General features: G+C 46.3%; 3 protein-coding genes across 3 annotated transcripts; 2 read left to right on the forward strand and 1 right to left on the reverse strand.

Moving 5' to 3' along the window:
- Nucleotides 1-11836, forward strand: Lrrc59 (leucine rich repeat containing 59). The gene is made up of 7 exons (XM_015495484.2): nucleotides 1-358; nucleotides 2062-2121; nucleotides 3794-3952; nucleotides 4164-4268; nucleotides 6408-6480; nucleotides 8830-9003; nucleotides 9860-11836. The coding sequence occupies exons 1-7, from the start codon at nucleotides 254-256 to the stop codon at nucleotides 10105-10107; spliced, it is 924 nt and encodes a 307-aa protein (XP_015350970.1). The 5' UTR covers nucleotides 1-253; the 3' UTR covers nucleotides 10108-11836.
- On the reverse strand, nucleotides 11623-19648 carry Eme1 (essential meiotic structure-specific endonuclease 1). Its single transcript, XM_048789163.1, is given in 10 exon segments — nucleotides 11623-12246; nucleotides 12489-12678; nucleotides 13195-13310; nucleotides 13534-13651; nucleotides 13852-13973; nucleotides 14071-14157; nucleotides 17169-17255; nucleotides 17257-17294; nucleotides 17372-18171; nucleotides 19511-19648. Coding segments are annotated over 9 exon segments (1701 nt in total). The 5' UTR covers nucleotides 18138-18171; nucleotides 19511-19648; the 3' UTR covers nucleotides 11623-12069.
- On the forward strand, nucleotides 19522-25383 carry Mrpl27 (mitochondrial ribosomal protein L27). Its single transcript, XM_015495485.2, has 4 exons — nucleotides 19522-19655; nucleotides 21617-21748; nucleotides 22017-22084; nucleotides 24975-25383. The coding sequence occupies exons 1-4, from the start codon at nucleotides 19616-19618 to the stop codon at nucleotides 25179-25181; spliced, it is 447 nt and encodes a 148-aa protein (XP_015350971.1). The 5' UTR covers nucleotides 19522-19615; the 3' UTR covers nucleotides 25182-25383.
- The last annotated feature ends 1142 nt before the right edge of the window (nucleotides 25384-26525 follow it).

Here is a 26525-nt window from a genome sequence, read left to right on the forward strand (position 1 = left end):
TCGTCTCAGTGGCCGCGGAAGGTGACGTGGACACGGAAGTGGTCGTCGTCGCAGCTGCACCGGTGGGAGCGGGGCGCGGGGATCGGAGTGCGTCCGGCGAGCGGACGGGCGGCGGCGGTCTTGCAGCGGCCGCAGCGGCGGAGGGCACAGGCGTGGTCCGTTGGGTGCGCCTCTGCTGAACGACGAGCGACCTTTCAGCCTCTCTCCTGCCCGTCGAAGTCCCGCAGTCGGGGCCCGCTCAGCCGGCGTCATCATGACCAAGGCCGGTAGCAAGGGCGGGAACCTTCGCGACAAGCTGGACGGCAACGAGCTGGACCTGAGCCTCAGCGATCTGAATGAGGTCCCGGTGAAGGAGCTGGTCAGTATAGCCCCACAAGGCCCAGGAGCCTACTATGCTTGGCACTGGCCACTGCGTGGGCCGCCTCCTTTCTCAAGCCTCAGTTTCCCATCTTTAAAACGAAGTGGTGGAGGAATGCTAAGTGCTCGGTGGGTTGCTGCGTCCGGCCCCAGCGTTTCTGGGATGTACACGTGTCACTTTGGCGCTGTTCCAGAAGATAGGGAGGATTTGCCTGCCCGACCCTGGGCATTTTCAGGGCCAAGAGTGAATCTGTCTCCCTCTTGGGGGCTTTCACAGCGCCCAGTTACGTGCAGGACCCCCGGTAGGAGCGGCCACGGGGTTGCTGGATGTATATCAGAATGAATGAATGAATGAGTCGGTCCGGGAAAGCAGGCCTCCTGATAGACCTGGGTGTGGCCCAGAACCCAGCTTTTCTAGGAAGCTGGCCATCCCAGCTGGCTACTCCAGCCTCGAGGCAGCCTTCCTTGAAGAGGTGAAGTCTCCATGCTTGACTCTCAAGGTTTCATCCCACCTGCCCTGAACCTGGCAGGAATCCCTGCCGACTACCTACCCCACCCTAAGCTAAGGCCTGGGGCCCCAAGGAGATCACACATCTAGTTGCCATTGTAGAGCTGGGTCCGACGTCCCCTGCTTTTCTAAACCACCAGATCCCCATCCCCACCACTACCCCTCTGGCCTGCCTCACTTGGGATGGCCTACACTCTCCTTCCTTTCTTCCTTTACAAATTACATTTGCCCTTGACCCTTGGCCCAGTCTTCCCTTTATTGTGGCTTTTAATGTGGTGACTAGAATGGGATTCTCAGTTCATAACCCAGCTCCATTGCCTAATAGCTGAGTGCCCTTGGCAAGTTGGTTAACCTTTATGTCTAAATTTCCTCATTTATAAAATGGTACTAATAGTTTCCATCTCATATACTTTTTATGAGGATTAAATTGTAATGTAAAATGCATGGAAGGTAGCATGTGCTGATAGATGGAATTGTTATTGAGGTGTTTTTCTCCCTGTAGTATCCAAAACTTTTTTGGGTGGTCATACTTCATTTTGAGGACTTTTGACAGAAAAGTCAAGGTTGGCCCAAGGTCTTTAATTAAATGTTCACTTCGTTTCCCACCCCAAGAAGATGGTCAACATTGTTTTAGTCTGGCCTTAGGCTGCTCTCTGAAACGGTTTAGTCCAATGGTCAGTGCACATTATCTCCAGGGGGGAAAAATCTGGACACTGTGGAAAAATTGAGGTGGGCTGTGAGGGCCTCCTTTCACTCTGGCATTCACTCTGGCATACCTGTTCCTTCAGCCACGAGTTGGCCATCACATATGGGATATTCAGTGCCTTCTTTGAGGAAGGCCCTGAATTGGGGAATATGTAACTTGCAGAGATTTATAAGACATAGTCCCTCCCCCAAAACCTAGTAAGGGGAGTGATAGAGAAGAATTTTAAAGTGCTATGGAGAATTTCTAAGAATTGAAGTTTTCCTTTCTCGGAAGTTCCACAGCTAAATCCCTCCTCTTTGTATTCTTCCCTAGATCGTGGTTGACTGGCTCATTTTTTTTCTTTTATCCCCAGGAACATGGTACTTTAGTGATTTTTTTTTTTTTTTTTTTTAAGGCCTTTCTTAATCGTGGGAACTTTCTTTGGAAAATGAGCAGATATTACTGAATCGTTCCAGGTGTTGGTTTGACATGTTTTTCTTATCTCTTCTAGGCTGCACTTCCAAAGGCCACCATACTGGATCTGTCCTGCAATAAACTGAGTAGTCTACCGGTAAGATTGGCAAGCAACCATGACTTCTGGAGCCTGGATGCATTGCCTTCCTGTTGCTGGGGGTGGGAGGGTCATAAGATATAATTTCAGGATTGGCCTACAGGCAGGCTCCAGCTAATCTGGGTATGTTGGGGAGGAGATGGATGGAGTGGCTTGTCTCAGAGGGAAGGGAATTGAGGTACAGGCCCATTCTAGCAGTGGGGAAGTCAGGCCACAGAAAACAACATCGACAGGATGCTGGCTGGTCACTTACAGGGCTCATCTTCTTTCTTGCTTTATTCCTTTGAAAAGTAATTTACCTCCCTATTGCACAGAGGAGGCTAGAGACCATTTTGTTAGTTGCTCTGCATTTCAGAGAGAAAGTACAAATAGTTTACCAGTCCCTCCATGCATCTTGTGATGAGACACAAAGCAGAATGTGATTTTATAAGACTACCTTATCATTATCCTCCCAAAGACTTGAATTACTTCATATTTGCTTTTTGTTGTTGTTGTTGTTGGGCACATCCATTCTGTGTCAAAACCTTTTGATTTTGCTTGCATCACTTTTCCCAGTTCTCCCTTTGCTCCCTTGCTCCTGGGCAGGTGCTAGATTCCTTCAGCCCCCTCAGCCTCTGCTGGGTAATGACTCCCTCCTCCATAGCACTGCTCCTGCAGTCGGGCCTGTGTTGCTGTCACTGCTGCCTCTTCCACCCTTCTCTCTGGCCATGCCACTCCTTGTTTTATCCCAGGGTAGATTCCCACTGGGTTTGGCTTAGGGATCAAATTCAGAAGTTGGCAGTTTCTTCTTTGGATCATTAGTCCAGTTCTCTCTTGGCATTCTCCTGAGCCTCTTACTGTCTATAGCATCTTTTCACAGTTCATCAAAACTATTTCTAACAGTTCAGGAAGCATCTGAGGTCCCACTTCTTCCAGGAAGTATTGTTTCTAATTAAAGAAGGGTAGCAATTCCTTGCAGCTTCACACCTGCTCTACACGTTGCCAGAATTATTCGGCGCCCCCAAGTGCACTTTTCAGTCTGACTGTTTTGTTGTCTGTCCCAACAATTTCCATTTTGCTTGGCAGTGCAGATCCCCTGGCATTTACAAGTCCCCAGAGAGCATGAGTAGTGCCTCATTAGCCAGCTAGTGCCATCACTTTCAGATGGGTTCTGGGCAAAGGTTGAATGTGGGGATGTTTTGGCATTTGCTGAAGAAGAGCTGGGTTATAGGCTGGGTGGGCCCTAGCCAGTCAGCCGGCTATTCCAGGAACACTCATTGAGCACCTGTGCAAAGTACTAGGCGCTGCAAGTAACAAGACTGGAGATTGAGTACTCAAGGCTTAAACACTGTGTTTTGAGAGATCCTATGAAAGATGAAGATAGGGTGCTGTGGGAGGACAGAAAGGTTCCTTGTCACTCTAGTAGCAGTGTGGAAGATGAGCAGGAAGGAGAACAGAGGAGGAAGGGATGTACACTTTTTTTTGCTAGATGGTACTATGCTGTCTTACTATGCTGCTTCAGTCACGACCACTAGCAATGGCAGGTTTTCTCTCCATGTTCATGCTGGGAGGAAATAGCTGGTAAGAGGTAGAGCTGGGATTTATGCCTAGGTGCCTCTAACTTCGGGACTCCCTGGCAATTAAACCAAAGGGTGTGAGCCCCAGGCTTAAGTGGTCTCTCTCTGGGTCCTAGTCGGATTTCTGTGGCCTCACACACCTGGTGAAGCTGGACCTCAGTAAGAACAAGCTGCAGCAGCTGCCAGCTGATTTTGGCCGTCTGGTCAACCTCCAGCACCTGGATCTCCTCAACAACAGGCTGGTCACCCTGCCTGTCAGCTTTGCTCAGCTCAAGGTAAGAAGCCATACACCATGGTTTCACAGCCAGGCATGGCCAGGCCCAGGGACTGATTGTGCATGACCCTGAGAAAGGTAGTCAAAAATATTACCTTGCTGGCCTGAGATGGCATGTAGAACACAGAGGAGCTTCCTTCTTGCCCACTCTTCTACCTAGAGGGACAGTGTGTGAACTCAGGCTTAGTCTGCCTCTTTACCCATCTCTTTAGAACCTGAAGTGGCTGGACCTGAAGGACAACCCCTTGGACCCTGTCCTGGCCAAAGTGGCCGGTGACTGCTTGGATGAGAAGCAGTGTAAGCAGTGTGCAAACAAGGTGAGCACGGGGCTCCTGGGTGTCTCCTTCCCATGTTCCCCTAAGACCTTCCTCGCCCTCTTGCTTTTTTTTCTTCCAGGGCACTGATAGCTGTTGACTAAAGTGCTAAGGTCTCAGTGGAATTAGTCTGTTAATCCCTGGGGAGATTTGTTTCTATGTTTACCTTACAAGTACTAGAATACCACCATCTTCTACTTTATGCAGTACTTCCTTTTCTAAGAAACCAGGGCCTGGGCTGGGGGTGTAGCTCAGTGGTAGAGTGCTTGCTTAGCATGTGCAAGGCCCTGGGGGTCATCCCAGCAAAAAACAAATAAAAAACCCAGTAAATCAAATGAGTAAATGAGGAAAACAAACCAAAAATCTGCATTAGAACACTATGTTGATATTGGTTTTAATGGGAAAATAGGGATAGGGGCTATATAACCCTTTTGAGGAACAGTTATTGTGTGAGTTTTAATAAAGGTATTCAGATTTATAAATTTAGGTCTGTGGATACAACTGAGTGATAGAGTGCTTGCCTAGCATGCTCAAGGACCTTTCAATCCCCAGCAGTTGGGGAGGGGATTTATAAATCTGTACGTATAAACAGACAAGTCCAGTGCAGACATGGCATTTGATTATAATTGGGGTCATCTGATAGAGGAGTGAAGAACTACAGGCTTCTCACTAGGCAAACTTTGCCCTTGGCCAGTAACCATGACAATGTGCTGCCCTCCCTGCTCATTAAGAACAGTATTTTGTGGAGCACAATCACATACCTATAACCCCAACAACTCCGGATGCGCAGGCAGGAGGACTGCAAGATTGAGGCCAGCCTCAGCAATTTAACAATACCGTGTCTCAAAAAATAAAAGAACTGGTGATGTAGCTCAGTGGTAAAGTGCCCATGGGTTCAGTCCCTAGTACTATGAAGAAATAAAGAGAACATGGTGCTTTAGAAGTGATGTAAATTCTAAAAACTGACAGCAGCTACCACTGATTTTTCCTTGGTCCTAGATGCTTTGTGTATGTCATTTCATAGTCCTCCTAACTCTAGGAAGTAGGTATTGCTTCCATTTCTGTGCATACACTATAATTTAGCTCTTCATTCAGCAGATATGTTGGATCATATTAAATTGCTATTTCACAGTTTGTGGCTTACAAAAGTAGTTTTTATTGAGTGCAAAGGTCTTTTCTGCTCACACATCCCTTTCAGACATGACCAGGAAGCACCATGCATTGTGGATATGGTCACTGAAGCCACAGTCTCTGGCACTTTGGCTCCAGAGCTGCAGCACACCTGTAGGCATTGTAGAGGAGTGGGTTGGGCCAGTCAGAATGATGTTGCTGGTCTCTAGGACAAAATCTGTCCTCTGGGAGCTCATAATCTCCATTGGAGCAGTCTCTCCCATTTCTGAACTACCTGTGTTTTCAGATAATTAACTCCTGATGGCAGTACTTGTAAAAAGATAAAAAGGGACATCTCTTAGCCAGATCAACTGGGTAATCGTGCATTTGTTTAGTATTCAGATTTTGTATTCAGACAGAAGCTTTGATGCCCTTACCATCGTGCTTGCCCTTCTCCAGACCTGCACCTCTTTGCTGAGCAGCCATTTTTATCAACTCAGCTGTCTTGGGAGAGGTGTCACGTATCAAATGCCTCCAGTTACGTACACTCTGTGCTAGCCACATGGGATACCTATGGACAGGATAGTTGCAATCTTACGACTGAGGCAGGTTGCAAGGAATTACAGGGAGAAGGGTTCCCGAAGTAGTTAAAAACAGGGGAGGGTCAGGAAAGTGTATTGGAGGGAATGCTGTTCCTGCTGGTCAGGGAGTTTCTGAGAGGATCATATGAAATCATGCACTTGAGTGATTGTAGATGGCAGGACTGTCTATAGATAATAGTCAATATTGTGTTCCAAAAATTTTTCCTGGCATCTTTAGTGAACTGGATTTATATGACTCTTCTGCTACTGAGGTTGGTGTAATGACTTAGGATGCAGAAATGGGATTAAGTCATCTAGTTCTGCATTGCTGCCAGGGCCCCTGGTGATCTGGGATCCTGAAAAAAGCAGTCTTTTTTGAGACTTCCTGAGCAAACATGCACTTTGAACGTTACTACTTGGAGTAGTTCAGAGCCCTCCTTTCCTCTGACAGGTGCTACAGCACATGAAGGCTGTGCAGGCGGATCAGGAGCGAGAGAGGCAGCGGCGGCTGGAAGTGGAACGAGGTAGGTGGCTGTCCCCCATCTGGTCATCTTCCAGTCCTTATCCCAGCCAGTTGAGTCTTATGCTTCAGGTGCTGTGCTAAAGAGCGAGTGCTGATGGACAGTGTGGTGGTAGATGGTGTTATCTTTATCTGATGACTCTCTCTAGTCCTGACTTCTCCACTGAGCTCCATCCTTATTCTTAGAGGGTTAAAAGGCATCTCAGAAAAAATAATTTGAGAAAAGGTATCTCAGATATGGCTGAAGCAGACCCGTTTCCCTTCAGCCCTTTCCCAGTCTTCCCCCTAAACAAGAAGTCACTATCTTTGTAGTTATTCAAACCTGAAATAGGAAAGATGGGTCCCTTTCTTTTGTTATCAAATCTAGTCTGTCAGCAAGTCCTCTTGTGACACTTTCTCTACCTTCAGCACTACCTCTGAAAGAAGACTTGAATGTGCCATATCCATTAAACTCATCCTCACATGGCAGCCTGGGATATCTTTTTATTTTTGTTCTTATTTATTTTGTGTGGTGCTGGGGATTGAACCCAGGGCCTTGTGCATACTAGGCAGTGCTCTAACCTAGAGCTATACCTCCAGCTCTTGGGGGGATCTTTTTAAATAAGCAGTGCTACTGTACCCTCTAATGACATTCCATTGAATTTAGAATGAAGTCCAAATTTAGGTGTTGGGACCCACAGGCCACCTTGGCCTAATGTTGCCTGCCACGCAGTGCCATCAACTTAGCCACTGGGGCCTCTTCTGTTGCTTGGATACACTAACTGTGGCCTTGCCTTAGAGGCTTTGCTTTCCTTCAGCTGGCTCCTGGTTTGCTTCCTGTGATCCCTCATGTCTGATCCAGTGTTGCTGTAAGGTCACCCTCAACCCTTGCCAGAGCACCCAAACTCAAGTAGCCATCCTACTTGCCATCCTTCCCCCACCTCTTCTGTTGACCTGGTGGCACATCTATCTGTTTTTACTGCGTTCACTTATGGATCGTGTGTTTCTGTCTGTGCAGGTGCTAGAACCTGCCCTGCCTTTTCCACTGATGCACCTCAAGGACTCAGAACGGTGCCTGGCATGTAGTGTGTTCTGCTGACTGGCTGACTTTTGGTCCCCTTACCAAGGACTACATGGTTACAGAAGGGGTGCCTGCAGTACTGACTACGGGCAGTCCCTGAACTCACAATGCCCAAGTAATAGTGTCCCTTCTCCATGCCCAGCCACCATGGCAGACAAGCCCATGTTCACTCTGACCCCCTCTGGTTCGCTTCTCAATGGTGCATATTCTCTTGAAGCTAGCTGTAGTGGGTTCTTGGCATTCTTGGTGCTCAGCCAGAATGTGGAGCTGGTGTGGCTGTAGAGAAGCAGTGGAAAGCTCTCGTACTTACAGTACTGCTGTTCAGCTACATTATGATTCAGATAGGCTTTAAAGTCCTAAAAGGACATTTAACTACCATTTTGTGGCATTCGGGCTTTGGAAAAAATGTATTTTAGGCTTCCAAATAACTGACTTGGAAATGCAGTCTTAGAACCCAGTAATTTGGAAGTTGAGTGCCACATGTAAGCATACTTGAGCTGTTAAGCAAATGGAACATAGATTCCCAAGTTGGTAGATAACTGACAAATCATTTGTCACTTTAGAAAAACATTGCTGTTAGCTGTAACTCTAAATGTGAGTGATCATGGTCTTCTTACTTGCCCTCCTCCCCATGCTACATTGATTTCTAAAGTGTGGGAAGATAGCAGTCCTATAGGAGCAACCCTTTCATTGTTCCTTCTCTTCATGGCTAAGTTCTAGGAGGTTGTTGATTGCTCTGCCATTTGCTTTTTTTTTTTTTTTTTGAGGCTGGGCTCAAGTGACCCTTCTGCCTCAGCCTCCTATGTGCTGAGATCACAGGGTGCACCACCAGGCCTGGCTTGCTCTGCCTTCTGAAGTAGTACCTAATTCTAGAGGAATGCAGACCTGTCACCTGTGCTTGTCTTAGTTCCCTTTGTTATTTCACTCCAATCTCTCCTGCCTGTGGACAGGGTATCCCTTAATAATCCCTTCAGCAAGCCCTGAGAGAGATTTTTAGCAAGAGCTTACTTCCTAGAGAGTAAAATGATGGCTGGTTCCTTTTTCTATTTCTGGAGGGTTTTGTTTCTTTATTTGTTTTTGCTGCAGTGCGGTGACGGAGCCCAGAGCTTCACGAGTGCTAATAAGCAAGTGCTTTACCACCGAGCTACATCCCCAGTCCTCCTTTTTCTATTTCTTATGTGACCCATGGCATAAAGCAAAAGGCAGCTGAATTCTAGCTTTTAATTATTGAGGACAGCAGGCTGCTGGAGGGTTGGTGGGAGAGGAGTCATGTTTGGGTATATTTTGTTGTAGAGGCAGAGAAGAAGCGGGAGGCCAAACAGCGAGCTAAGGAAGCTCAGGAGCGGGAACTGCGGAAGCGCGAAAAGGCAGAAGAGAAGGAGCGTCGGCGAAAGGAGTATGATGCCCTCAAAGCTTCCAAGCGGGAGCAGGAGAAGAAGCCCAAAAAGGAAGCAAATCAAGCCCCCAGTAAGTTTGCTGTCTGGGCAAAGTGGCAGCCCAGGGCAGACATGTGCATGTTTTCAGGCATGAATGAGTGAGCAAGCTCACAGACCAGTTACATAAATTACATTCATACCTGGGAGTAGTGTGGGTGTCTGAAGAGTGTGGCCACGGGGAATGGAGGACTCTCTGGGGGAGCTGGTGCTGGCTGGCTCGTTTCCCAGTGCCACATATGGGTGTGTCAGTTGTGTCCTAGAGCACCGTGGAGCAGGGAGTCTCACTTTCTCTAGGGGTGACATCCTAAAGCCTATTTTTTATTTTTTCTGATTATAAATAATATGTGTTCATTGCAGAGATTTAGAAATGATATAATCTCAGAAAACAGCAGTCACCTATAATACATTCCCAGTAGTAACTGCTATTTACAAGTGATATATTGTATTACCTTTTAGGTTTTTCATACGTGTATTATATAATGATGACATTCACAGTATTAGTAAATCTGGACTCTGTTCCCAAACGGGCAGTAGTCTATCCCTGCTGAACACCCTCTGATAAGCCCTTCCTGCTCCCAAGGGGCTTGGATCATCTTAATGTTACTAAGGAGAGTGTAGGAACCTGGGGACTGAGCTACAGGAGTCATGCAGAATGAGTTCCAGTTTCCAGGGTAGTCCCTTGAGATCCCAGGGATGAGACATTTATGTTATGGTCTCTGTGTAGCAGAGTCTTGAAGAGCTCTAATATCTATAAGACTTCTCCCTCCTCAGGTCTCGAGGAGTGGCTGAGTGGATCTATCTGCAGGGAGACTTGCATAGACTATAGACAGTGGGTCTCCTCAAACTAACAGAACTTCATTTTGTCTCTTGTGACTCTATCTCTCCAGAATCTAAGTCTGGCTCCCGTCCCCGCAAGCCACCACCCCGGAAACACACTCGGTCCTGGGCTGTGCTGAAGCTGCTGCTGCCGCTGCTGCTGCTGTGTGTGGCCGGTGGGCTGGTTGCGTGTCGGGTGACAGCACTGCAGCAGCAACCCCTGTGCACCAGTGTGAACACCATCTACGACAATGCTGTGCAGGGTCTGCGCCGCCACGAGATCCTCCAGTGGGTCCTGCAGACCGACTCCCAGCAGTGAGCTTGTCCTCCGCACCTGCTGCCTCCCGGCCTTGGAGCTCGGATTCCTGTGGAATTGGCTTCTGCTGGACACAACCTTTTTAGCGTCAGACCTACCTGCCATCATCAAATGGCTGCCAGTTGGTACTTGAGACCTCCCCTTTGTAGGACTTCTTGTTGTTCCTTAGTCAGGGTTCCCTGGTGGAATGAGAAGAAATGGGAGGTGGGGAGGGATAGTTACCTGCATGCCTAAAGGAATAGGCTTGGGGGTGGGGAGAGAGAAAACAGCCTTTTCTAGTTATTGTACTAAGCTGTGTAAAGGCAAGGCTTGTTTCTACTAAATGGTCAGCTGTCACTACATTTATACTTTTGTATGTCACAAACCCTTTCTTTCATTCCTCCCTGGGTAGCCCAGGTAGATCAGGAGGCAGTGTGTTACTGGGGACTAGGGGACCACCACATTCAGTAAATCCAGTCGAAATTGGGGAGGGGGTTACCTATTTCCTAAAAAAAAACTCTTGAGACATTCAACATTTTAGTGACCATCAAAACCTCTGGCTGTGAAAGGGACTTCACAACCCTCAGCCCCATGTAATGCTTGTAGGCAGAGGAACTGAGGCCTTCCATAACTCGCCCAGTCTCACAGATAGTGTAAGGTAGAACTAGACTCCCACTCTGGTATTCTTTCTTTCCTTGACATCATTTGGCTTCCTTTGTAAAGTTCAGAGAGAACAGAACTCACACCAGAATTCTGTCTCAGGCAAGGTGTAGATACTTCACAGTAGACAGAGTCATGACTCTATTCACGCCATCAGGGTCTTGGGCAGCTCCTGTGGAGTCCTGCCCTAACTTAAATAGCTTCCACAAAATGGCAGCAGGCCCGCTCCTTGCCTCAGGTTCAGAGCATTAACTCCCTGATTGCCAGGAAATGAGGAGGTGGATCTCTGCAAGGCTGCATTGTCTGTGACAGCTCCATTAGCACTAGGTGTGATTAAATACCTCAGAGGCAACCTGAACACTCAGCTTCATAGACACTGAGGTTCAGAATTGTTTGATTCTAGACCTATAACAGAAGGGAAGGAATGAATGCAAACTGTAGGAAATGAAGGGAAATAAGTAGCAACAACGGAGCTGAAAAGTGGTGCATAAAACTAAAGACTAGCACAAACTAGGGCAGTACCGTCCATTCTCTTGGCTGCTAAATTAAGCATTTTCTTGCCTATGCTTCATCTTTTCACAACAGCTGGATGAAGGGATCAGAAGGACCATGTCTCGGTGCTCATTCACTGAAAACCCAATCGCAAGCTCCTTGCCTCTTCCCATAGGGAGCAAGAACCTGCTATAGTTTAGAGACGGAGGGCAGAGTCCAGCTTTTTAGCCCTAGTGCCCCTTCCAGGGTAGTTCTATCACTCATGACTGTCTTGGTACTGGAAGAAAGGACTTTGCTCTCTCCTCCCCCAAGGTAGCTGTGCCACGCAGGTCCACACCTTACTCAGAATCACTACACATTCCTTAGTCTTCCTCCAAGCTCCAGAGCCATTGGTATAAAATGCTTTATTGAAACTTAACACATAATACATAACAATGAGATTATGAAAATACAGAAGTCAGCCTAGTTATCATAGTTCCTTTGGCCGGTTGAGGCAGCTCAGTGGCTGAGCCAACCTGCAGGCAAGAGTTCACTCCGACTTCGAGATTTGATGCTGATTCTTTTGGATTTCTACAATTATTAAATCCATGTCTGAGTGGTCTGTCTTTGTTCTTTTGTGTTTTGAGGGCTGGCTGGGGCAGGGGTAACAGCTGTTTTTGCTGGGAGAAGAGCAGAACCAAGTGTCTTGGCCTTCTGCCCTGAGTTCACAGGGAATACGACAAGTAAGGAGAGACTGGGCCACCCCCTGGCTAGGCCTCAGGAGGTGCTTCCAGTTAGGTTCTAAGGTTGAGGAGGTAGAAATCAGCATTTTATCCTTGTCCCTGTGGACAAGCATCAGTCAGCACTATCTAAAGTGAGATCTGGCTGCAAACTGGTCATCTGAAGGTAGACACGCCTAGACACCTCTGGCCCAATACGGCGGGAGGTGGACGTCACTCCTTCCCCGCGGCGCACCTGTATGTCTGCCAGCAAATTCTGGCGTTCTTGCTCCGAAAAACACCGCCGATAAGCCTGAAAGCAGTAAATGATCTCTTAATGCTGTACCATCCCCAGCTGTCCTCCATCCATGAACAAAAGGGTGGCAGGCTTGGTCTGGGGAATGAGAACCCAGGGTCCCTCTGGGTCAGCATGAACTGAGCCAACCCACACTGCTGACAAACGGCATCTTTGGGTCCTCAACAGGGCTGTTCATGGAAGTCATCTGGGGGGCCCTCTGAGGCCAAAGCAGGTTAGGTGACCCTAGAGCAGCATACCTCTACCAGGAGCCTTGGGGAGGGATAGGCATCCACAATAGCACTGGCCATTTCCAGGCTGACTCGGTTCAGCTGCTGAATCTGTCTTCTCCAGACTAGTGCCAGTCCCCTGCCAGTGCGGTCTACCTTCACCCCTCCAGCCCAGTCGCTCTCCAGGCAGAAGGAGAAGCTGTTTTCATCTCGGAGTGTCCTGCAGATAACAGCTGGGAAGCTGAGCTGCTCATTAGTCCTACACTTGTCCCTTCAAATAAGGACTGAAAAGTACTCTGTCCAGTGACCTGGAGGTGGATACAGTGTCATATCTGGCCAGTTTGAGCCTTCAATGATTTGAGCAATTACTTCATTTCCAAGCACAGCGTTAGTTGTGGTTTCCCTTAAAAAACTATAACTAGTCCCTTTCATTACTATAGAAGGTACCAGATTCTTCTGCTTGTAAGCTAAAGGAGAGTATTTAATTTTTGATGGTGTTGGGGATTGAACCCAGAGCCTTGTGCATGTGAGGCAAGCACTCTACCAACTGAGCTATATCCCTAGCCCCTCCCTTTATTTTTTGAGATAGGGTCTTGCTGCTGAGGCTGCCTCAAACTTGTAATCCTCCTGCCTCAGGCTCCTGAGTTTTTGCTAGGAAAAACTAGCATGGCTGCAAGAATTAGCCTCAAAGGCAAGTTCCTACATGGAGGCAGCAGGCTTTTCTGGGGACACTCACTTGAAGGGTGCCTCAGCCACGGCCTTTGTGAATGTGCAGGCGAAGTCAGCCAGTTCTTTCCAGCTCTGCACAATCTGAACCTGGGCTTCGGTATGTAGCTGCAGATCCACCAACGCCTAGAAACCCCAAAAAAATGATGGACTGGAAGGGCAGAGAGAGACTAGTTGGAAGTGGTTCTCCCACTGTTCACAGAAACTGCACCCCAGCCTCTTAGTTCCTTATTTGATCCCTTCTCTCCTACTCAGGCCAGTATAGAAAGCAGTGTCTAGTGGGTAGTTTATTCTCTAGCAAACTGGATTACGTGACTAGTGAGCATCCACATGAACAGGAAGTTCTTACCTCTTCCACTTCTACCCTGGACACCACAGGCCCTGTGCTGGGCTCTCGTCTCTGCTGCTTCTCCTTGGCCTGTTTACTTGACGCTCCCTGTTTCCTTCTCCTTGGAGGATTCTGAGCCCTGGAGCAGGGGAGCAAAGTAAAGGACAGCACCTCCAGACTGCACGCAGGCAGAAGAGTGTAAGAAAAGTGGACCAGGACATCCCACAGGGCTTCCAGGGACATCATCTTGCAGTGATTTATAGATGGAGTGAAGAAACTCACCCTTGTTGGCCCAAGAGCTGCCTCATTTAACACTAAGTCTCCAGGGAAAATCCAAACCTGAAGCATTTCTCATGATCCACAATCACCAACGATACAGCTTTCCCTGCTGTCCTTGCTGTGACGTCAGTTACAAAGCCTTGAAGTGTGTCCTTCCCTTTTCTGGCACTGCCTGGACTTCCCTGTGTGAAGGGGCGTTACCAGGTGCATTAACATTCCCACCTGGTAAGAGGGCTGCTCTGTTCCATGCCTCAGTCCCACTCCTCTGGCCCTACCCACCTGCTTAAAGTTGCAGATCATGGACATAAAAGCTTCTGCCAGGAGTAACACAAGGACTGTCTGCTCCTCCACCCAGTCCTCTTCATCCTGCCAAAGGGCCCAGAACACAAGACAGAGAGGGAGATCAGCAGGTGTGGGGCCCCATGAGTGACCCAGGTCTTCCAGGTGAATGAATTCCCTGCCCCTTGTGCTGTTTCCTTTTCCCCTCACTCCCCCTTTTTTTGTGGTTCTTGGGATTGAACCCATGCTAGGAAAGCGCTCTACCACTGAGCTACATTCCCAGTTCTTTTATTATTTTATTTTGAGACAAGGTCTCACTAAGTTACCCAGGGTGGACTAGAACTTGTGATACTCCTGCCTTAGCCTCTCAACCTCCCAAGCAGCTGAGATTACAAGTATGTGCCACTGTGCCCAGCTTCCTTTTCAACCCCCCCCAACCTGAGGATTAAATTCAGAAGGCTTTATTATGAGCCACATCCCCAGCCCTCTATTAATTTATTTTAGTTTTAGTTTTGGGTACTGGGGATTAAACCCTAGGCATGCCCCCACCTTTTTTTCAGTGCTGGGTATCAAACTCAGGGCTTCAGACATGCTAGCAAGTGCTCTGCCACTGAGTTATATCCTCCACAGGGTCGCTTTACTGCTGAGCCACATTCCTACCCTCTTTATTTTTTACTTTGAGGATAGGGTCTGACTAAGTTGCTTAGGGCCTTGCTAAGTTGCTGAAGCCATCCTTCTACCTTAGCCTTTCATATTGCTGAGATTACAGGTATGAACACTCCACACCCAGCTTATTTTATTTTTTATTTTGAGGCAGGGTTTTGCTAAGTTGTCAAGGCAGGAGGATCACACTTGCAATCCTCCTGCCTCACCCTCTAAGTAGCTGGTATTACAACCATGTGCTACCACACCCAAACTTTTTCTTCTTGACTGAAGTCAAGGTGGCAAGGAACAACACTAGTGATCCTGTTCCTCCCTAGCCCTCAATTCTTTAACCTTGGTGCACTGCACTTCTGAAACACTGAATAAGAAAGGAAGCACTGGGGTGCAGCTCAGTGGATCATAACCTGCCCTACAAAAAGAAAAAAGAAAGCAAACCCCAAAAAAGAAGTAGAAGAGGAGGAGGAGGAGGAGGAGGAGGGAAAGGAGAAGGAGGAGGAGGAGGAGGAGGAAGAAACAGGAAAATTGGCACATTTAAAGGGGCTGAGAAGCAACTGCCAATTTTTTGTGTGCATTCTGAATAGGGGAATAGAGGAAACAAATAAACGACTGCACTTTGAAGGTAGAGGCTAAGAGTTGAATGGCCCTTATAAACACAGGTTGTGGGTGAAAAAAATCACAAGAGGAACCTCTGTGAGAATAACTCCTCTTCATAATAGCAAGGACGCAGTCAAAGCTGAGGCTGCTTCAGGGCCAACAATCCAACAGCAAAACAGTATAACGGAGAGACTGCGAGACTGCAGAGCAGGAATTTTGCAGAAAGGTTTCTGATTGGGTCCCTAAAAGCAAAAGCAAGACCCCTTAGATGGCAAAGTGTAGATGGCAGTAGCTCTGGGTTCTAGTTCTGGCTGTGGTTCTGAACTAGGCTTTTAAATTCTCTGAGCCTGTTTCCCAACCTGTGGTGTGCAGAAAATTCCTACTTTATAGGATAACTGAGACTGAGACAAAGAGAGGATAAGGGAGTGCCTAGAAAGGATAAAGTGCTAGACAAATACAAGGGTTTGCTAATACCTTCAAATAAAAAGCATGGGTTATTGTTCTCAATTACTGAGAAAGTTACGAGATCCAGAAAGAGAGGGGGAAAAAAAATCTTGTTTCGTCTCTAAACTCTTGAAAATGATGGGTGGAGGACTGGGATGCACATACTCAGACATGAGGCATGACAGGTAAAGTATAGTAACCTAGGGATCCTCAGTGGGGAGGGACATACACTGAAGTCTACAAAATGCTGGTGCTGGGTAATCCGAATTCCCACAACAGGAGGACTAAAGTGATGTAACAGTGTCCTCATTTTACACATGAGGTCACTGAGGCACAAAAATATGCGTAACCCAAATAATTTACCCAGAGTAGCAGCAATAAAATCAGGAAGTTGGGATTCAAAGACAGGCCCCTTTCCCAAAGCCCAGTTAGAGAATTAAGAATCCTATGTGGATTATCTTCCCTTGCCCCACTCTGCCTAAGGAGGTGATCTCTACAGACACCACAAGGTCCTCGTGTTCACAGGCTCCCAGGTGGGAACCCAAATAGGGGACTGGAAAGGAAGAAGAGTGTGAAATCAGGGTATTTCTTTCCCTGGTTCCCTCCCAGTGGAGTCCTTTGGCATTTGCTACACTTCTTTAGGAGAGGACATAGTTTCTCTGAAGGTGGCCTTCTCTCTATTTCTCTTGAGGGTTTTCTTGGGGTAGGTATTGGGGATTGAACTTAGGGGCACTTTATGACTGAGCTACATCTCCAGTCACTTCCCCCCCCCCCCACAATAGAGTCTAAGTTGCATAAGCCCTTGCTAAGTTGCTGAGGCTGGCCTTGAACTTGTGATCCTCTTGTCTCAGCCTCCCTAGTTGCTGGGATAACAGGCATGCACCACCTCACCTGACTTTATGTCTTCAAAATTCTGCTAACCACTTTCTCCTCTCATCCCTCAGGCTCAGGGATTGTAACTGCTATGCCAATGCCTCTAAACCAGAATGATTTTTCCCACAAAGGACATTTTCTAATTGTTACAACTGGGAGGGGTGTTATTGGCATCTAGTGGGTGGAGGCCAAGGATGCTGCTAAAAATTCTTCAGTGTACAGCCCCCACCCTACAGAGAATTACCAGATCTAAAATGTCAACCTTACTGAGGTGGAGAAGCCAGGAATTATGCTAGCAAGACCCTGAGCTGCTGTGCTGTCCCTTGTAGTTTCCTTGTTCCCTGCCCACGCCTTGGGAAGCGATCTCTTTATTAAATCCTCCTCAAATTATCCTAAACTGAGTATGCCATCTGCTTTCCTGAAGCAGCCCTAAATGATGTATACCCTTTAAAATAAAAGCATTATTTACCCTGTAATCCTAAAAGGTAGAAGGGGAGAAGAGCCATTAGCCAGAAGACCCCTACCTCAGCCAATCCTGCCCGTCTCCTCCAAGTGATACTGCAAGGCACAGCCTGTGCTTCAATTGCACAGCANGTTATCTTCAAGACACTCCGAGATGAAAACAGCTTCTCCTTCTGCCTGGAGAGCGACTGGGCTGGAGGGGTGAAGGTAGACCGCACTGGCAGGGGACTGGCACTAGTCTGGAGAAGACAGATGCTAGGAGAACCTGGATCCAGCACCACAACGATGTGCTTTAAGCATTCCTCTGGCCTCTGGGCTTTCAGCCTGTTGACCAGCGTTGCCTTCTTTTTTTCCTGTTGTCTTGGGGTGCTTTCCTTCCGGCCTGCTTTTTCCTGAAGCTGGCATCTCTGCAAGTCTCTTCTTGGAACATTCTTCCTGTGCTTGGTTCTCTTCTGGGGCGGGGGGACATCAGAATTTGTTTTGGTTACTTCCAGGCTATTGTTCTGAACAAGGTGGGTAAACTGGTAGGCTGGAGGCTGAATGCATGGATTGTCTAAGACAGGGTCCTGGTTACCTAGTACACTCCTCTCTAAGGTAACATGGAGGGGAACGTCAGGGATCTTTGAAAAGGGCTGTTTTTTCCAGTCACTTGATGCTTCTTCATTATTTTGATGATTCAAAACACTTTTAACTGGGGAACTAGAGTGTTCAGAGTTCAACTGCTTGTAGGTCAAAAACTTACACTTAATCCTCTCAGCTAGGGGAACAAATTCCTCTTCGCTCTCACTTCCACTACTTAGTACTCCGACTGGTTTTGTTTGTGTGAGAGTTTCATCAGTGTCTGAGACAGGTGGTGGATCTTTCAATCCTGGTGATAAAGGACAGGAGGCCTCAGAATCTGAGGAGTCAATCACTACAATCTTCTCTGCCCTTTGAGGCCGCCTCCTCTCTGTTGAAGATGGTTCCTTCTTCAGAAAGGAAAAAGTTGGCAACTCCTCGGAATCACTCTCACTGGATTCTAATGACTTCATTACAGCCACCAATATGTGCTTTCAAATTAATTGCCTAAAAGGAAAAGACATAAATGGTAGTGTCAATTCAGTTCACTAGACATGTTCTTATCACCAAGCTTCATGAAAATAAATGAGCCAGGTATGGTGGTGCACGCCTGTAATACTAGCAACTCAAGAGGCTGAGGCAAGGATTACAAGTTGGAGGCCAGTCATGGCAATTTAGCAAGACCCTGTCTCAAAAGAAAAAAAAAGGTCAAGCTTGTAGGTCAGTGGTAGAGTCCACCCTGAATTCAATTCCAAGTACCATCAAAAAAAAGAAAAAATTTCAGTTTAGGGGGAGTAGCTCAGTCGTAGGGTGCTTGCTTAGTATGCACAAGGCCCTGGTTTTCATCCCCAGTATTGCAAAAATAAATAAAATGCACACTTTAGTGGTTTTCATACATTCAATGTTATGTAACCATCACCACTATCTAATTCCAGAACATTTTTATCACCGCAAAAAGAAATTTTATAACCATTAAGAAGTCATCACCTTAGCCAAGTGTGGTGTGAATACTATATCTCCAGCAACTTTGGGAGGATGAAACTAGAGGATCCCAAGTTGAGGCCAGCTCAGAGAGACCTCACCTCAAAATTAAATAAAAAAGCTGGGTACAGCGCTAGTCTACATGTGCACACCCCTGGTTCAATCTCTAGTAAAGCAAAAAAAAAGTCACTGCCTTGACAACCAAAAATGCTTCTATAAATTTGCCTATTCTGGATATTTCCTACAAATGGAATCATACAATATGTGGCCTTTTATGACTTGCTTCTTTCACTTAGCTTCATGTAATATTCCACTGTATGACTATGCCACCTTTTGTTTATCCATTCATCCCTCGATGTACATTTAATTCCTTTCCTTTTATTTACTATCATGAATAATGTTATTGTGAACATTCACATACAAAGTTTGTGTGGGTTTATTTTCACAATTCTCTTGTGTATATACTTAGGACTGGAACTGCTGGGTCATAGGCAAGAATCATTCTTAGAACAAATACTGTGTATGGACCTAAATAACCCCTGTAATCTTCCTGGGTCTCATTTTTCTTTTTCAGTATAATATGGCTTGAAAGAATTAAATGAAATAATGTATTTACCACGCTTAGCACCATCTACCATTTTTTTTTTACTAAGTAAGTTTAATATTACTAGGGAGGGGTCCTGGGTCTCAGTTCTCCTGCCAAATGACGGAGTGGGACAGGCGGACCCCTGTGGGTCAAGCTCCGCACCGCGGAGGCCGGCGGTCCGCTGCAGAACTTCCCGCACGCCCTGGCCACCAACCCCTCTGCAGTCGTGCCCAGGCCCGCAGCCTTCACCGCGGAAGGTCCATATCCCGCAGAGCTCACCTGCAACTTCCCGCGCCACTCTTTCAACTGGCACGTATAGCCCGGAAGTAAATCTCCCGGTAGCGGAAGCAGATTTCCAAGACCGGAAGCGATTGTGAGGCAATCATGGCGTCGGCGCTTCTGGCGCTGAGGACGCGGGCAACTAGTAAGTGGGGTGCTGTAGTCTTTTCGGGGCGAACCGGGAGGGAGGCCGGGATTTGGAAACTGCCCCCGAGGGTGGCCTTGGATGCGTTGGGGTCGTGCGAGGGTTGAGGGGGTTGCTGCCATTGATCACGTGACAGGTCTTGGGCGCTCCTGCGCGGGGCGGGGAAGGTTGGGGAAGCACGTGTCCTTCCTCTATCTGGAACCCGAGAGAGGACTTCCTTGGCGGTTGGTGACGCAGGCACACCGCTTCCCCTCTCTTGGTTTGTGTGGATCCTTTTATCCATGGAAAGGACTGAGTTCAAACAAAGTTAATCCATTTGTTCAACAGATTTAGGTCGTTCTCTGTGCCAGACACTGGTGAGTGTTAAGAATATCAGAAGAAAATATGAAGACATGGTCTCTAGCCGCTGGGCAGTTCTTGCTAGTAGATGGATCAGTAAGCATATATCAGTAAAATAGTTGATTTTTACAAGTGCCATGAAGAAAGAGAATATGTGCATCCTCTTTTAGATTGAATTGTCAGGAAAGTCCTCTAAGGAAACCTCTGAGGTTTAGACCTAAAGAACAAAAGGAGGCGGGGCAAGGTTGCACACGCCTGTAATCCTAGGGAGGCTGAGGCTGACCAGTCGTTTCCAGGCCAGCCTTAGCAACTTACTAAGACCCTATCTATAAATAAAAAGGGCTGGCCTTTACTATCTCATTTCTCCTTACCAAATCCTTACCAAATCAAACTTGGGATTCTCCTGTCTCAGTCCCTTCAGTTGCTGGGATCACAGGCCTGCACGACTCTCCCTGGCTTTTCTGTTAATTCTTTTTTTTTTTTTTTTTTTTTTTTTAATATTTATTTATTTAGTTAGTTCTTGGCGGACACAACATCTTTGTTTGTATGTGGTGCTGAGGATCGAACCCGGGCCTCACGCATGCCAGGCGAGCGCGCCACCGCTTGAGCCACATCCCCAGCCCTCTGTTAATTCTTATCCGTGCTCCTTTGTTCGAGCTAGTTTCTGTTCTCATGAAAACTTCAGAAAGCTAGGCTTCCAAAATGCTGAATAAAGAGGCTGCAGACACTCAAAAAACTTCCCTACAGATGTTTGCATAGTACTCAAACCATGACTGAGTCTGGAGATCTGAAAGCTAGGATTGCTGTTCCTAGGTTTGTCTTACAGCAAGAGGCTTCCATGTTAGTATGAGTTTGAATTCATTGTCTTTTTTAAAATAAATGCCCTACCTTCTTGGCCTTGCATTTGTTCTTATTAATTTAAAATAAATGCCTTTGAGCACTTTAGGATGAGGTCAGATTAACTTCTTACATTGTATTGAATTTGGTTGGACTTCTGTTTGATGTACTTTGGAAAGAAAGGGAACAACTTGCTAAAATGTCCAGAAGCCTGTGGAAGCCATGCTCCACCAGTTGCGCTTTTTGTATGCAGGTATCTGGTTGCAGTGGGTGAATGGATAGCTTCAAAAGGGTGGGGGAGCTGCAGCTGAGGCCGCTCTGGGTGTCCTGTTGTTGGCCTGTCTGGGTTGGCTGTGCCTCTCCATGGGGTGTGAGGGTGAGTGAGGCTCTGAAACAGGCAGTGCTGTGGTGTCCTCTTGCCGGCTTTTTTGGTTTTTTCAGGAGGACTGAATGGCCAGGATTCAGAACATGTGATTTTTTTTTCCCCCATTTATATTTTCCTATTCTCCCCACATCTGTACACCCCACTTCCCAGTGCGTACATGCACACACATACACTCCTATGCCCCTACCTCAGGCAGCACTTAATCTCCAGACAGTACAAGAAATGAATGGTCCCCTGTTATGGGAGAAGACCAAAGGACTTCCAGGAATTCCTTGAAATCTAACACTTAGCATTTCTGTTCCCCTCACACATCTTTCTTATTTCCCCTGTCACCTTTTAGCTTAGCAAATGGGCCATGGAGGCAGAGAAAGATCTAACAGTGTTTCTGTTTTCTCTGCAGTTACAGCCCTGTTGAGCCCTCCTCCAGCTATAACTCTTGCTGTCAGAAATGCATCTAAGAAGACCGGTGGTAGCTCCAAAAACCTTGGTGGAAAGTCACGAGGCAAACATTATGGCATCAAGAAAATGGAAGGTGAGAATGTGTTTTAGCTTCCATACTTCAGTTTAGGGCTGAAGTATCTTGAAGACGAGTAAGTGTGAACTTTAGCAATGAAACTAGAGTGAAGAGGCTGCTGGGTAGGGGATTGGGCACTGTTTGGACCATTTGGCAGTTGTTTCTGTTGAGGGACATGCTTAGAGGTTGGTATGCAGCACTTGGGCCAGCCAACATGTTTTCCTAGAAGTTTGCTGTGCTGTCATATCACTGGGGCTGAGAGCACACTTGTGGACTTCTCTTCTAGGTCACTATGTTCATGCTGGCAACATCCTTGGGACTCAGCGCCAATTTCGCTGGCACCCAGGTGCCCACGTGAGTTGCTTGGGGGCCCTCCCCTCCCCTTTTTTCTAGGACCACCTTTCTGTCCCTAAATACAGTAATGAAAACAGTTGCATTTATTGGGTGCTTACCATATGCTAAGCATTGTGCTTATTCCTGCCCTTACTATCTCATTTTTCCTTACCAAATCCCGGTGAAGTGGGATTCACAGGTGAAATGCCAAAAACCTAAGAGAGTGGCAGGGCCCAAGTAACAGGGTTGTCTAACATTAGATGATTGCACATCCTATGCTTCATTTTCTTTTCAGTGAGAAATAGGAGTGGGTTATATAATTTGATATATGGGGCAACTGCAGCTACCTGAGCACTGAGAAGCAATATGCTTAAGCTATAGTAATGCAAAGGTGGCAGTTTTAAATGTTTTTAAAAGGTACGTGTTTTTAAAAGTTCTTAATAATGTACAATTCTAAACCAGGCATGGTGGTACTCATCTATAATCTCAGCTACTCAGGAGGCTCAGCAGGGAGGTCACAAGTATGAGGGTAGCTGGGGCAACTTAGGGGAGACCCTGTCTCAAAATTAAAAAAGAAAAAGGGCTAGAGATTTAGCTCAGTGATAAATACCCCTGGGTTCAATCCCCAGTAGCAAAAATAATATTTTCTAATAATAATGCACATATTATGACTGAAAGGAGCTTTTAGAATTAAATTCAGATTTATTTATTTATTTATTTATTTTTTAAATTCAGATTTAAAATCAAATTCAGTAAATTATTTTTTCTTCTTCTGTTAAAAACTAATGATGGTGGCTAGGGTTATGGCTCAGTAGTAGAGTGCTCACCTAGCATGAACGAGGTACCAGGTTCGAGCCTCAGCACCACATAAGTGTAAAATAAAGATATTATGTCTACCTAAAATTTCAGAATAAATATTAAAAAAATTTTTTTTGAATAAGGTTGTGGCTCAGTGGCAGAGCATCTGTGAGGCACCGGGCTGGATTCTCAGCACCGTATATAAATAGATAAAATAAAGGTCCGTTGACAACCAAAAAAATATTAAAAGAAAAAAACTTGAGTAAAACAACAATAAGCAGTGTAGTGAATAGGGAGTCTGCCTAGCTGTGTTTGCCTTGGTGTTACGTTAGCCTAACGTTTTGGTTCTCCTTTCCAGTCCTCAGTTCAAGAGGGTGAGATGCCTTGTGAGTTCAGATATTTTCTTCGATTTTTTTTTTTTTTTGAGTCTTAGGAAATTAAGTTCATTTATTCATTTTTCATGATTTCTAAGATTTTTCTTTGCATAAACCTGCTATGTGGTTGAAAGGTAGCTTGAATTTAGTAAAAACAATTCACTGTGTGTGTCAGAAATTCGATCCATACCAGGCAGGGATTCCAATTTCAGCAGGTTGGGCTTAGTTCATGAGATAGAAGAGTTCTTTGTTAAAACAGAACTATACTGTACCCTTCATGTTATTTTAAGTAATAATTTAGTCCCCTCCCCCTTTTTTTAAATCATCTACCCTTCCTCAGTTTAGTTTCCTTTGTAATTAAGCTTCCCACCTCTTTGTTGTGGGTAGGAGGTTTTTGTTTGTTTGTTTTCTAGTGCTGGGGAGCAGATGATAGCCAAATGTTCCACATTCAGCCATACCCCCAGCTCATTTATTGCTAATTTTAATAGACACAGAAAGGCTGATAGTAATCTGTAATTATTTCAGAGATGCTAATTTGAATGTGAATTGATTTCATATGCAGTAGCTTTAGTTTTTAGAATTTAAAAGACTTTGGATGTGTGGCTAGAGAACTCTTGGAACTTGCTAAAATAACAGTGATAAGAGCTAACATTTTTTGAGTTCATAGCATTCTAAGCTCTTTGTGACCATGAACTCATTTAGTCCTTAAGATGACCTATAAAGTAGTTAGTATTATACTGAGACACAGTAAAGTGGGATCTTAGTGCTTAGTAGTTGTCATCTGAAAAATGGGACTGAGAATAGTACGTAATTCACAAGGTCAGGATTAAATGAGTTGATATATATGTATACATATCTGTGTGTTTGTATGTGTATGTATACATATATTTGTGTATGTCATTAAACACCAGTTTGATGTACATTTTCATTATATAAAGTTCAGGCTCTATCATAAATATAGTTTGCCAGGCATGGTGCTACACACCTGTAATCCCAGCGACTCGGGAGGCTGAGGCAGGATTATAGGTTTAAAGCCAGCCTTGGCAAAAGTGAGGTGCTGAGCAACTCAGTGAGACCCTGTCTCTAAATAAAATATGAAATAGGGCTGGGGATGTGGCTCAGTGGTCGAGTGCCCCTCAGTTCAATCCCTGGTACCAAAACAAAATAAAACGTGTGTGTGTGTGTGTATAATCAATGTTATATGGATAATGTATATTTAATATAACAATAATAATAAAGACATTAGCTACTGTAGTGCTTAAACATAGTAAGCACTGTACTAGCTGATGTCATTATTATTGCTTTATTAACATACATTATCTATAAAATACTGATCTATATTTTCCATAGAGCCTGGACTGTCTATAAATGAAAATGTACGTTAGACTGGTGTTTAATATGACAATTCTTTTAAAGTATTTTAAAGTCTAAATAAAGCATGTTCGTAGGGACAATGATTTGAGACATTTTCCCTGGGTCTGGTTTTGGGATCCATTCAGTGTGGCTTCCAACCAGCATTCTGACCCAGCAGCCAACAGATTTGGCTGTTGGAATTTTCTTTTTCCTCTCTGTTATGGAGCAGAAGGCAAAAAAGTACTAAGCAGTGGGAAGGGAAACATGGAGTTCTCTAAACCTCACCATTCAGCCCCAGGACCTGAATCTTGGGGGGAGGTCTATGTGGAGGCTCTAGGATGTACCACCTGGCTCCCCATCCAACTAACCAAGACTGTGTGTTGCAGGTGGGGCTGGGGAAGAGGAAGTACCTGTATGCCCTGGAGGAGGGGATAGTCCACTACACTAAAGAAGTCTACGTACCCAATCCCAATAACTTGGAGGCAGTAGATCTGGTTACCAGACTGCCCAAAGGTGCTGTGCTCTACAAGACTTTTGTCCACGTTGTTCCTGCCAAGCCTGAGGGCACATTCAAACTTGTAGCCATGCTTTGAAGTCCTGGTTGAGGGCTTGGAACAGAGACTGGAGCCCAGGTGACAGGAGAAGGTGATACCAGAAGTCAAGTATTAGGGTCACAACAGGGCCTCTGAGGAAGAGGTCTGTTGGAAGTTGACTCTGCAGGAGACTCGGATGACTGCTGGGATGCCTTTTGGGAGACCTGTCCTGGGCCTAAATAAAGCCTGCTGGAATCACGAATCTGTGCTGTTTGGGGACAAACTTAGATGTAGCTGCTTACTGCTTTGTTGGTTCTTACCCATGTTCTCTTGTGTACACTAAAGGGAGAAAGCAGGAAGGAATCCTGTCAGAGTGAGGAAATGAAAAGGGGGGCTTTGTTTTGAGGAGAGGGTTATATTGGCACCATTTCCCAGAGGAAAAGAAAGAGGTGAGCTTGGTATCCCAACTGCTTTCCCTGTGTATCCCCTAAAAGTCCAGGGGCTGGGTCCTGGGAGGGAGAGAGGGCAATAGAGGAAGCAACACAGTTGTATTCTCTCTTAAAGCCACATGCAAAGGAGCAGGCTTTAGCCCCAGAGATGGCTACACAGTAGGCCCCTGCCTCTTTGAATCCAGAGCAGAGGGAGCATGTGGGATGGCAGGAGGTTCAGTCAGGCCCCATCTGGAATACCAACGTCCTTCCAGTGGTGAGGCAGGTAGGTGACGAGTGACTTCTTCCCGCTTACCACAATAGCTAGACATAGTAAGCCCACATTCTTCTCTGGTTCTTAATTTATCTCAAACCACATAGCAGCAAACAATCTGGCTTTGGGAATACTTACTGAGGACCCAGAGCAGGCTAGGGGCAGGCATTCACTGTCAACCCAACCAAACACTTAAAAGGCCTAGCAGGGAGATTGCAGCCAGGGAGGGTAGCCATTCCTGGCATTGGGCGGTAGGTGGGGTTGGCTGCAGTCCCAGAGAGGAGCTTAGAGTCCAGTGGCTTTTTTCTGAGGACTCTCCTCTGCCTATAGGCATGGGCTCCAATTATTTGGGGGCAGAGAAGTCTTCCTTTTCTGAAGTTTCACCTTGAACTTGTTGCCTTGTTCTCTCAAGACATGACCCTGGATTCCCCACTTCCTGTAGATCCTAGGCAAATGTGACCTGGGGTTTGTGGGGGTCCACTTTGGCATTTTTCCACGTGAAGTACCAGAAAGGCCCAGTAGAGCTAGTCCTTAGCAAAGGAGGTTGGTGGGGACTGTCTCCGTAGGCACAATGCTGTATCTTCAAGGCCCCTAAAGAAATAGGAAGGGGCAAGATGGGGTCACTCCCTTCTACAGTGATGTTTCCCTGAGCAAGGCAGGTGGCTGCCTCTTGGGATGGGTCAGCAGAACCACATTTGGGTG

This window comes from Marmota marmota, unplaced genomic scaffold, assembly GCF_001458135.2.
Source record: "Marmota marmota marmota unplaced genomic scaffold, marMar, whole genome shotgun sequence".
NCBI classification, from domain to species: Eukaryota; Metazoa; Chordata; class Mammalia; order Rodentia; family Sciuridae; genus Marmota; species Marmota marmota.